At 40.0% G+C, this 13,299-nt stretch overlaps 1 protein-coding gene across 2 annotated transcripts in view; it reads left to right on the top strand.

The window, feature by feature from the left end:
• Nucleotides 1–8,064: 8,064 nt before the first annotated feature.
• crim1 (cysteine rich transmembrane BMP regulator 1 (chordin-like)) overlaps nucleotides 8,065–13,299 on the top strand; it is a 124,165-nt gene continuing 118,930 nt past the window's right edge. For both annotated transcript variants that reach the window (XM_064332978.1, XM_064332988.1), the window contains exon 1: nucleotides 8,065–9,048. In XM_064332978.1, the coding sequence (XP_064189048.1) occupies nucleotides 8,736–9,048 (313 nt within the window). In that variant the 5' untranslated portion in view covers nucleotides 8,065–8,735. The remainder of the gene's footprint in view (nucleotides 9,049–13,299) is intronic.

The raw sequence follows: 13,299 nt of genomic DNA on the forward strand, positions 1-13,299 counted from the left end.
TTCCCCAAATCTGTTTCTCAACTATTGCCCTGTGTTTTAAAATAAAATAATTTTGTTTTGAGCTTATCCTAGTTGATTGTGAATTATTGGCTTCCTTGCTAGCTACCTCACTAGCTAGCTAATGCATGTGTACTTTTGAACTGCATATTGCTATGTTTCTTTGCTTGGCTCAGGCTATCATAAGCCCAGCTACTTATATTACTTGCTCTGATAAATTCCCCATTGCCTCCCTTTTAGTGTATCATTTAGCATATCTTTATGATATGCTAATAGAGAGGCAATGGGTAATCTGTAAGAGCAAATAATGTAAGTAGTGATTGGCCTTATTATAGCCTGAGGAAGGAAACTAGCTGGTTAAAGATAATTAGCATAGAAATGTCCAGGAAGGGAGCAACGGTTGGCTTGATGTATGTGTATTGTTATTGTGCATGTGCGCAGGGATATGACTGGTGTCTAAACTGGGGTGGAAAAGTTTTTACTACACCCCCACCGGCTGCACCGACCTTGTATGCACACTTTGAGCTGCTCTGAACTTCTCTCCCCTCTCCTCCCTTCTGCTCACTTTTTATTATCTCCTTGGTAACAGCATTCAGGTACATATCGCTACCCCATCTACCAGCACACATTCCGCAGGTGGCTCCTAATTGGCTTGCGCCCAACTCGCTAAGTGTGTGACCAGGAACTCCCTTTAAATTGTGTCCTTGACTAGTACTCCTTCCTCTGCCTATGCAGGGCCCATCCCTGTGTCTTGCCTTGGGGAGTCCCTCACTGGCCCTTTCTGAGGCTCTGCTGGTCCTTCCCCCTGCAGTTCTTCCAGGGAAGAAGGACTCTCACTCTAGGACCTGGGGCCATAGGAAACTTCATGGGGTACTACACCCAGGAATGTCTTCCCCCAGGGGAACAAGCCTGGTGTAGACCTTGCCGAGTGTCTGATAATGATGTCCTTTCGCCCAACCGTTACGATGTCCACATCTGTGAAGTGGCGGCTCTGTCTCATTAGAAAAAATGCTGCCTATACAGGTGGTATTCAAAGGCAGGAAGGCATCAAGGCTCAACGTATGTCTCGTTCAAAAGTTAGCAAAAAATGATGCCTGCCAAGATGCCTTCATTTTGATGATTCTGAAGGCAATATCAGATGTATCCTTCTCCAGGTAGGATATCCCATAATCCTGTGTAAACCTCTCAGAAATTAACTATCAAAAGGGAAGACAGCCAGTGGGGCACGTCAGCTCCATTAGCTCACATTTGAGGGTGTGCCTCATCTCAGTCTGACTCTGAGCACCATTTTATTTTTCACACAAAATAATCTAGATTTATCTCTGATAGCACAAATAAAGCAAAAGGCTAATTTTGCTTAATGCCTTTGATCAAATGCTGCATAAATAACATTCACTGGAAACTTGCCTGTCCTTTTACAAGGGATTCATTTTGCATTTGGATGTGCAAATAATGGTGCATGAATGATAATTTAAAAAAGAACAACTGAGCCATATGAGATTGGTTGAATGACCAGTGAACGGACCACTGTGGAATTTCTTGGAACTTCATCTCCCACTTCACAGAATTCGGCCATTTTGGATAAATGAAGGGATGACGTGCTGGGAACAGCAAGGTATGTATTTATCTTTAATTTAATTACTTTAATTTGACGTTGCCCTTCTTTGTCTTCACTACTTTAGGTATGTAATATTCTTATATTCAGTGATGTGGAATCCTTGCATAAAATGTTACTTTCTCTTTGTAGTGAAGAGGCGCTACGTGCAACAAGCTACAGCCCGCTAAAACACAGGAGTGCCAAGGGAAGGTGCTAAAACTGTCTAGAGGAACAGCTCCACTGCTGTTAATTGTTGCTCTTGATATGTTGAAGTTAGCACCAGCGCTGCCATGTTGTTTCTGGTGAATAAAGCAATGCTGAAGCGGTGTTGACAATACTGATCGCTGACTTCTCCTCTTTGGTGTAAAACTCCCTGTTCTTTTAAAATTATTCTTATGAAAGATGTTCTACACTCTACACTGTATATCTAATTGGCCACCATTAACCCAATATATATATATATATATAATGAGTAAATATATATGACTCAGTGAAGTTTGCCTTGTTGACACATTTTTTCAGTTTCCAGATGTGCATATCTTCCAAGTTTAGCTCTACTATGTAATTTTGTTTGTATGTCAGTCTGTCTATCTGACTGTCAGTCAACCAACCAATTATATATCTTTCAATTAATAACTCACTAGATGCAGGAGAAAATACTTGCGTATCTGTGAGACCCCCAGGACAAAGTGAGCGGGAAGCCGTGTCTTGCAATGTTTTGAGAGATACCTGCCCTTTATAAGGTGCTTCTTGGCAAACTCTTAAACTGTATTTGGAACAAATCTGCCAAAATGTACAAATCTTTCACAATTTTCACCTGCAGTTTGTCCCCCCAAATTCCCTATGTCAGATGTGCACCACTCCAGAAAACATTCTGTATGTGCTTGGGAAAAGGTGACAACCTTGTTGTACTATTTCCCCCTCCCAACCCTCATTCAAGGTGTGACATTCAGCCAATTACATAGCTTGAATGTAACACAATAAATTGGACTGTGGGTGTTTCACTAAGTGGGCTCAGGTTTGAGTCATGTTTGGCCTTGGGTAGCCATTTTACTTGCCATCATTTATTTGCTCAATAGAAACCCTTATCCAAAGTGACTTACAGAGGTTGCTTTTTCATACGCAACAGATGTTGTTCACAAGCAATTTACTACACTATACTTTGTCTACTTTTGTTGAATACATACAATTTCACATGAGGAATGAAATAATTTTTTAAAAAAGCTATTCACCTGGTGATAGAGAAATTAAAGTAATTATTCACCTGGTAATAGAGAGATAACCAACGAGACAGCCACCCACTTATATCCAGTGTTACAGTTCAGTTCAGTTCAGTTAAGCAGCTGCATCCACTCTCTTGTTCTCACTTCCTACAAGATTGATAACCTGGCCTTGGATAATTGTGTTTTTCCTGGTGCTCTCCATCTCACTACGCTCTTCCTGCGAAACTGTTTTCCAGTGAAGTGTTTTCCACACTCTTCCTGTGAAACTCCTTTCCAGCTAAGTGGTTTCCACAAAGGTGAGATTGGCTTTCCATATGTTCCACAAATGGAAATTACCATCGGTGTCAGTTTACTAGCTGTTACAGTTGGTTTGAAGATAGGATAAGCCCATTTTATGCACAGCTTAGGAGATTTTCCACACTGCACATTTTGCTCTCAGCTGTGCTGAATACAGTACTGGGCCAAAGCTGTGCTTATAGATTATTATATAATTAATTTACTAAAATTATATGCAGTGTGATGCTGCATGAGTCATAATTCAGTAAGCCATTCCAGCTGCTTCTAGCTCTTACCCAAATGCAAAACTGTTTGTCCGATGGATGCACTGTATGGTTCAAAAATTACAATTACAAATATGAATTAAACAGTAGACACTATACCACAACATGCTTTTCCTGGACCTTATTTCCATGGCCAGACCTTCCATAACCATTACTTCTGTTTCCCCATTCTGAGATAATGGGGGATGATACCAATGTCTCTCCTGACAATCATGTTCAGTGCTGTATAGCTGATACAATGCTGTACAATTATAACAAGAGTATACAGAAAATAAATCACATAAAATGGCAAGGGTTTGCCAACTAGGCACATACCTGTTATAGCTCTCCAATTTCAAATATAAGATCTCATGGGCATGCATCTGCTGGCTACTGTGGGTTTCATACTTCATGGTAAATGGTAAATGGTCTGCATTTATATAACACTTTTATCCAAAGCGCTTTACAATTGATGCCTCTCATTCACCCATTCACCCATTCACCCATTCACACACACACACACACACACACACACACACACATTCACACGCCAATGGTGTTAGGGCAATTAGGGGTTAGGTGTCTTGCTCAGGGACACACCCAGGGTGGGGGATCAAACTGGCAACCCTCTGACTGCCAAATAACCGCTCTTACCTCCTGAGCTACGTCGCCCTATGTCACCCCTTCTTGGGTCCACCAGTGGCCATGAAGCTGATTCTAACAGGAAATAGTAGACTCCATTCAGCAAGGTCAAAAATAAGTATTGCTTGTTATTTTATTTATCTTCATGCAAGATTACAAAAAAAGGCAAAAATCTAAAAATATGCTTATTGTGATCTATTCAGACCACAGAGTTCTGTATCTTTGGAAGACCATTGATTGAGGTCATATTATTTTTTTAACATCGGAGAGGCAGTATATTACAGTTGATACAATGAGGGGGAAATGGCTCCCTCTGTTGGTGAAGTGAGATATGATTGAGATGACACACAACTGTCAGAGAAACCTACTACGCAGGACCTGTAGATCTCATGTCATATCGTGAAGGGATAAAATATTTTGTTGACATGTACTTTCCTGGCTTGATAAACACCTGAATGAGAGTTCCCCTGGTGGAAATGGTGGGGGGATTGGCCAGAGGGGGTGGTCTTCCCTTTGGACCAAGTCAGAAAACCAACATCCCAGTGAAATGATGGGTACATGATTCTCAACTAAGGAAACAGTTTTTGATGAGACATTACACTGACTGCTGACCCAAGGCATTTATTAGAGATCTCGTGCTACTAACTGTAAAGAATAAGGGGTTCCTTCATGGCTAAGTCATGGCAAAATCCCCAAATTTAGCCACCTAATTATCCCCACTGTTTAATTGTCTTTCAATAATCCGCTCACTTTCCACCTCACTTCACATGAGGTGAGAATTTGGGTCCTGCACATTGATGGTGGTTGATGTCTTGCCTTCCTCTTTATTATTAAGTGCTTTGGGATTGTGGAAAGAGGATGATGATGACAATGACTGAATCATTTCAGTCAGCATCATCATTATCATCATCATCAGGTAAACATAGATGACATTATGAAAACAAAAAAAACCTGTCAAACAAAAAACTTCAAAACAATAAAAAGGTTAAAATGGTTGCTCAGTGGCAATCAAACCCAGGTATCAAAGATCCAAACAGTACAACAGCCACAGATCACTTTGGAAAGTAAAATAAAAAATTTTCACTGAAGTAATATATACAAACCTAAAGATTTTATTTTTCTCAAGAATGCAAAACTGGTGAGTTCTGTTTAACACTGCAGTGCCCTATTTTTAGACTGTTCAGATTTCACTATAAATACCTCGATTAGACTACTGCAAAACACTGCTGTTGTTCCTAACCAAAGCATAAGCACATACTACAAATACTATTTGTCGGTGTCACTTCTGTGACTAACTATAAAATAGAGGTTATATTTAAATTGCAGTTCATTACATGTATGACTTCAATGGGCTGATGTCTGGCTATAAGACACTCTAATTTACAACATCCCTCAAGGGATGTCACCAAGAAAAATTACATCAGTTGACATCTAAATACGATCTCAATGTGAATGGCCTTAGCTTAAATGCTTTTGAATGTAGATGTGACTTTTATAGAATATCTCATGTCTTGAAGTAATGGTATAATGCTTCTTTAATGAGTCTTGTACTTGGAGTTATGTAGCACATAGAATATAAATTAATAATGTTGTGTGACTATGGTATTACCACATGTCTTGAGCATAAAATGAGTGAAGATTGCCAATGAATCTGTCAGTTAATGCATTATTTAAGGTGTGACACTCTATGGGCCAGTTTAACAGACACAGATTAAGCCTAGTCCAAGACCAAATTCAGTTTTGAATGAAGATTCTCGGCGGTGGTGCAGTGGGTTGCACTGTTGCCTCACAGAAAGAAGGTCCTGGGTTTGAATCATGGCTTGTGTGGAGTTAGCCCTGTGTTCTCTCTGTGTCCAAGGTTTCCTCCCACAGTCCAAAGACATGCAGGTAGACTAATTGGAGACCATGTGTGGTGTGTATGCCCTGCAATAGATTGGTGGCCTGTCCAGGGTGTATTCCTGCCTCTCGCCCAATGCATGCTGGGATAGGCGCCAGCACACCCCGCAACCTCTGCTCAGGATAAGTGGGTTAGATAATGGAGGGATGTATGGAAATTCTCCATACAAAGCTCAATTTAGTCTAGGACTAAGCTTGATCTGTGTCTGTGAACCTGGTGCTATAAAACACAGGAGAATGGTTTTCAGCTGAAGTGTATTTTCTGCTGAAGTGTATTTTAAGTGCCTTTTTCACAAATAAGAATTAAGTGGTGAAAGATTGTGTCATTTCTTTTTAATTCTGAGAACTGACCATTTGCAATAGTTATTTGTCTCAGAGGGCAATTCACCAATTATATACTTAGAAGCATTAAAGAACATGGTCAGAGGACTGGTGTTGCCCTCTGGTGGGCACTGTGTGGTCATGCTTCCAAAGACCCCCAGGCCTTCTTTTTCATTATAAATATTTATTTCAAATATTTTATATATATGCAGAGCACAAGCACAACAAGAACAACATGAACAACCAAGGGGTCTCCTAAAGGACAAACACAAAAAACAAACAAGAAAAAAGTGAAGAGGTGTTTCTAAAATAACTTGATAACTCAAAATTGTAAATAAGATAATCAACACCTTGAGGAAAGGAGTTGTCAGCGTGCCCTGTTCAATGAAATCCTTTCAGGGAACCACTCCTGAGAAACAAGAAGAAAGCTGGTATGATCTTCTCCAGATCCTTTGTAGGGATCTACAGGGGTGTTTGGGGGGGGGGGGGGGGGGGGGGTGTCGGAGGTGTCATATGGAAAGGAAGGCACCAAGACATTGCAGCTATCCCACCTGCCCTATCACATAGATCAGCTGCCTGTGGGCTGTGCAGCTATGTCATAACCAATAGCTCTCTGTACTCCCCTCGCCCCCAATATAAGTCACCGTTTTGTCCAAAAAGGGCCAGGTTTCTTGGTGAGGTGGAATGTCCTGCTATAGTGCTCTTTCTACAGTATGCGGGCTTAGCTACAGCAAGAATTGCCATTGACCCCCCATTATAGCACAATAGCTAATGAGCTCGTCACTAACACTGAACAGTAACATATAACATTGCAAGTCAGTGAGAAACATGTGCTTAAAACTCCACTTGGTAGGCTACATAACACCACCTTTGTTCACTTATGATTTTAATATGTTGCTAATGGAATAATGTTTATCTTTTCATCATAGTAGCTAGTTACCTTGTCAAAAATGTGCCTTGTCATGGAAAATGTATTGCTAGCTTGTTATTTGTGTTCACAAGGAATATAAATAAAAAATTGGCCAGTAGGGTACATTTAGGTCATTGTCCTCTTTGAAATTAGGAGGGGGGACTTACACAGCATAAAAGTTGAGTAAGTCGCTGTGGAAAAGAGCGTCTGCTAAATGAATGTAATGTAATGTAATGTTCGTGCTGGTATAGTCCCACATCCATTCACCCCAGCAATTAATCTAATGCGTCATATTCTGAAACACATTGGTCTATAAACAAACAAACTAATAAATAAATGAATAAATAAATAAATACATCTTACTAATAATTATAACGAATGAATAACAAGATATCGGTATGAACAACAACGCTTACATAATAATATCAACATCTAGAACATTGGTAAAATAATAACACAAAGTCTCACTCTTCTGCTCCCAACCTTTTTGGACATTGAAATAATATTACTGCGAAATATTGTGAATATAATAAATAAAATAAAATATATTGTTTTCTTGTAAAGGCACATTCCCAAGCAACAAGAAATAGTCTTGACAGTGTTACTCTTTCGCGCATATTGCAGCTACTTTCTGTGAAATTCATTAGAATGCTCTGAGCAATTTGAAATACATTGAGGTTATCTAACCAAAAGAAGCCATTTCGTTCCGTCTCCACTGTACGACCTTCTCTCGGCGAGTTTAAAGAGGGGGATTTACAGTGTAAACGTAACTTTTTGCGAGACCAGTCGAGCCCTGAATTCCTCACCTGCACCTAAACTACATTCCCAGACCGCTCATGGCTGACTTTATTCAGTTTGGTGTGCCAACGTTTCCTGTGTACCATATCTGGAATGAACTACCCAATCGAGCAAAGTAATGCAAGATGGGAGGGGTTCCGTTATGAGGTCACCGTGGGGGACTGAACTGAGGGTGAAGGCAATGAAAAGCTCGGCACTAGAGAGCGATAAACATGAGACGGAGGGACATGAAATATGTGAAAGCAGGAAGCGTTTTATTTAAACAGGTTTAGTTAAGTAAGCCCAAGCCAGCAACTTAATTATAGGACTGATCTTTCTTTGAGTTGACGGGGGAAAAGTCGCATATTGACTGTGGCGCTCCGAGCGCGCTGAACAGGAAGAAATTCCCTAGCTTGCAAAAAAAAAAAAAAAAAAAAAAAACCAGAGAAAAAAAGACGCATGAGGGCAGAAAAGAAAGTTTTGCGTGGTGGAAACAATCAGGAGCTATTAAACTTTGCTTGCTAATACCAGCGGTGCACGAATCATTCGCTTTATTTTTACCGTGGGATAAGGTGCCGATTTTATATCGCTTTCTGTCTTTAAAAAATCGTCATTTTTGGGGGCATACAACATCAACAAAAGTTTTACGAACGGAAAATCTAAAGCCATACTTAACAAAAGCAGACATTCTTTTGGAACTGTACACCTTCCGTATCTACTTGGATCGCTGGGTTTTTGTTCTTGCTGTTTTAACTGCTGTAGAAGATTATTATTTTCTCCAAATACTGTTTGGGGGCTTGGGGGCGGGTTGGATATATTTTTCTCTTTCCTACATGGCCTCTTCCAGGATGTACTTTCTTACGAAATGTATTGTGATCTCCCAACTTATTATCCTTGTAGCGAAGAGCAGCCAGGCGCTTTTGTGTCTGCCGTGCGATGAGTCAAAATGTGAGGAGCCGAAACATTGCTCTGGTAGCATGGTGCTGGGAATCTGCGGCTGCTGTTCCGTCTGTGCCAAGCAGAAGAACGAGAACTGCGGTGGCGTTTTCGGTTTGTACGGGACCTGCGACCGGGGGCTCCGGTGCGTCATTAGACCACCTCTGAACGGCGGCTCCATCACCCAGTATGAGGTCGGGGTTTGTGAAGGTAGGCTGCGTATGCTGATTATGGTTTCATAATAAATAAGAGTTGTTCTTGATGGTATAAAAGTTAATAAACAGTGTCATTGGGTCAACAAATAACAGCAGTCCACTTCGTTTTCTTTATATACACAAATTGCGTTCTAGTAAACAGTGGTCCTCTAAAGTGCATGCAGCACAGTGCATAGAGAATTGTGAACTGGATCAAGTGCTTGCATGTTTGCTGTGACAAGTCTACTTCGAGACGTGTTGAAAAATTATGTGGGCAATGTTTAATTGTTTTGAAGGGCTTATGTCAGTGTAGCAGAGGCTACCTATTCAAGTAATTGGTAACCACTAATAAGGTTTCGGTAAGGTTAAGATGATGATTATGATCATTATCGGGAACAGTACGCTAGCTGTAGTAGCCCATACGTTAATGTATCACTGTCCATCTCAAGTTATAATTGTTGCAGAGGCAATTGGCGGTATTGGTAGTGATGTATCCGAATAACAGCCTAAATTTACATGTGTTGTGACTTGAGACTGAAATAGAGAGGAAGACGCAGAGATTGAGCAAGCAAGCCAGTTAATGTGTTTGCAGCATGTTGGTTTTCCATTTCTTTGGGGTATTGCTAACGGATTCCATGCTGTTTTTGGACTCGGTGCCAGCCCCAGTCTTTCCGCCGGGGCTTGTTGGTTTTTCGTTGGAATGTCTGCTATGCAACTCCTCTTGCCCATCAACGCGTTATATTTTACATCGCCCAGCGGAAAGACGTGCACAAATACACGGAATCTCGTAAAAAAACGTTGTTATGTGTCAACAGAGAAATGATAGTATATACAATCATACCCATACGACGTCTGGGAAAAGATATTTGTTGCAAATTACATTCGTTCATATTTAATTTTATTTTTAAGGGTAGGCTACTTCAGGGTTTTTGAGTTTGTGGCGCGTGGACAGCAAGAAGTCACGGCACGGGAAACGTCTGTAAGATATTAAAAAGAAAAGCGAGTACAAGAGCCGTTGGCGAAGTAGCCTGCGTCGTTTGCATCAGACACGCTAATTTATTTATTTATTTGCAATTACGTCACAAAAAGCGAGCAAGGTCACAAAAATCACAAATAAAAATGATGAGTGTATTCATACCTTCTGTAAGGATGATTTACACTAAGAGTATTTTTTCAAGAACATTCGCCCCTGTGAACAGGTTACAATCCTACACTCGCACGTTCATACCGCAAGGACAATTTAGACTCCAGTTAACCTAACCGACATGTCTTTGGACTGTAAGAGAAAGCTGGAGTAAGCAAAGGAAGCCCACGCGGACAACATACGCGCAGAAAAGCCCTAGGGATTCTATCTCCACACCTCTTTGCTGGGAAGCGACAGCGCTACGTACTGCACCACTGTGTTGGGCAGTTGTGTTTAGACAAGAGCTGGAAAGAAAACATGCTGCGGTCCAGTCCAGTGATTCCAGTCAAAATGTTTTAGCTCAATCTCACAGGTGTTTGAGTAATTTTAGAAACTCATAGTATACTGTCAAGATTATGAAAACATGGGTTATAAGCACAGATACTCGACAATGTGAAGCCCACCTACTCAAGGTATCTGTCTTCAGAAGATCAATAGGAAATGACTTCGGATGTATCTGTGGTTACAGTTTGGAAGCATTTGAAAGCTTCTCAAGGTGGACAGGAGCTGCATGCAATTTCCTCAGAAGTAACACATTCACAAGTGCCCCTGAAACAAAATGATCTGTCGAAACCATTGTTGTATTTAATTCACCTCAGTGGCTATAAACATGACATGGATAGACTCATTTTTGTCCCATTGAAAATTAAAGTACTGCCATGCTCCCTGTAGAATGTATTCCCCAGAATGAGAAGGAATAATTTGAATATTGACAGTGTTTCACTTTTATAATGTTGCAATCATGAATTGGTCATAACCATCATGGGTCACAGTTTCTTATGTGAAAGAGGGTGCTAATAGTTTGCACCTTCATGTGAACTGCAGTAGTCAGAACTGAGGTTACAAGCGTAGGCAAGTTGAAACTGGGTTTCATTGTTAATCCAATCCTAGCTATCCAGTAATAATAATAATACTAATAATACGAATAATAATAATAATAATATTTCTGCTTTAAGAGCAATTATTTTACATTATTTAATTATTTTAAAGTACTGTGATTGAAGAGTATAATTGTTTTGGATTGTAGAAGGCTCTGTTCTATGGGTGTGCATCAAGTGACTTGAAGTGTTCTCTGTGTTTTATTGCACCGTTGTGTGTTGATTTGACATGAACATTTTGTAATGTAATTTCATCTATCTGAGTCAAGTGTCCTTTGAAAAGGGCTTTTTTTTAATCTCATGGGACCTCCTGGTTAAAAAAGAGTGTCAAAAAATTGTAGTATAGTAATTAATTACGAAGAGAAATTGGGGGGAAAAACCACAGGCCTCAACACAAAAGAAAGCGAGGCGATTGATCTAGACAGAAGAGCTGGTTTGTGCTCACGCTGCCCTTTCTCCGCGTGAGATCGGCCAAGTGTTGCCTTGCGGGTATCTGTTCTGATTGGCTGTTGATGTTCTGGTGAACAAGTCCAGATATTTCACCCTTTGAGAATCAATGTGTGCTTGTCCCACTTAAATTGCACGGTGCCCTGGGAGACTGACACTGTTAGGAGATCGTCCACTGTAGTAATTTCCCCCTGATGTTTTCTAGCCCTGTAGGCCAGTATCTCCAACTGTTGTGTTTTAAGACTTGTAACTGTAATGACTAATTATTTGCATTACAGCTGATGAATGTTTTGTGGTACATTAGTAATAGGGCGTTAGTAATAGTACATGCAATGGTCAGTTTTTAGATGTTCTCATTTAAATGATCATTTTAGCTAGTGTTCATTTTCATGCTATGCATCTAAATGTTATGAATGCATCTATTTGTTTTGCACAAAACAATTATAATGCAAATGAGATCTGATGAGGGGTGTTTTCCTTATCATCATGACATGTATTTAAAAAAAAGTTTTTTATAAGAGTAGCATATTCACAAGTAACAATACATCCACATGCAATAGGTGGGCTTTGTGAAATTATATTTTTTTTCACTAGTCAAAAAGATGGATTAAAACTAAAGCCCCATTCACATTACAGTATATGTGTAAAATGCACCCAGTATTGCTTTCAGTGGAAGAGGAAGCACAGGTAATGAAAGGAAATGTACCAGACCTTGTGACCAGTACAGCAAAGCACCAGGTAGGGAGGTACTTGTGCCTTTTGCTAGAATTCAAGCCATCATAAATCACCAGTGGCTCATTTCCTGAGGTTGGGTTTTACAGCATTCTGGGAAGGATACAGCATCCATCTATGTTGGTTAACAAAATGGGTTGGTTAATTCAGTGCCTGCTATCTAATCAGCTGTTGTCAATCAAGTTGTGTTTAGATAGTGTCCATTGCTCATTTATTGGGATGAGGTATTTCTTTTCCATAGAGGGCCATGCCATTTGCATTGTTTAATTTGCTGGGTAGCTAATATTAAAACAAACAAAAAAAAAACAAAAAAACAGGTGGGTCTTATTTGATGTTAAATCGGTACGTTTTTGATATGTGTTCATGCTGGCTAGGTCCCTTGCAGAACAACATAATCATAAAAATGAATCCATAAATGTACTTTTTTAAATTAAATGTTTCTCTGACAAACCAGAGCTCACTACTTGCCAATGTTACCAATGTCTATGTTCTTGATAGGTGAAACTTGAGTATCCATTAAGGATGCAGGATAATATCATATTGGGATTGTAGCTTAATAGCTTAAAACATATAGCCATTGGCCCCATGCTACATTTTGTGTCAAAGAGGCAATGCAGTTGATATGCAGAATAATGTGCTGATGTACACACCTGTAGTGTGTACATCTGAGTGAATATGTGATGCTGGAAAAGTAGCATAATCGTCGTCATCTGGACCTCTTTTCTTTGTTATTTATTTTTAATTAATCATTTACCAGCCAAACTCAGTCCAAAGTGAAAGTAAGCAAATACAACATTTTCTTATACAAATTGTTCCATTTTGACTTCACAGGTTGACATCTGTGTTTGTCTACTTCTTCCATGAGTGTGGCGAGTTCGTGGAAGTAGCCACATTATAATGTAAAACGGGGAGATTGACATTGGCATCAGCCAGTGAGGCCAGACAAATATGATCCCTTTGATCTCAGCTCCAGAATTTGCATCTTGTGAATCTTTAGTGTCCAGAATAACACGTCTTCTCATCTTAT

Source organism: Anguilla rostrata, chromosome 1 (assembly GCF_018555375.3).
Source record: "Anguilla rostrata isolate EN2019 chromosome 1, ASM1855537v3, whole genome shotgun sequence".
Classification (NCBI taxonomy): Eukaryota; Metazoa; Chordata; class Actinopteri; order Anguilliformes; family Anguillidae; genus Anguilla; species Anguilla rostrata.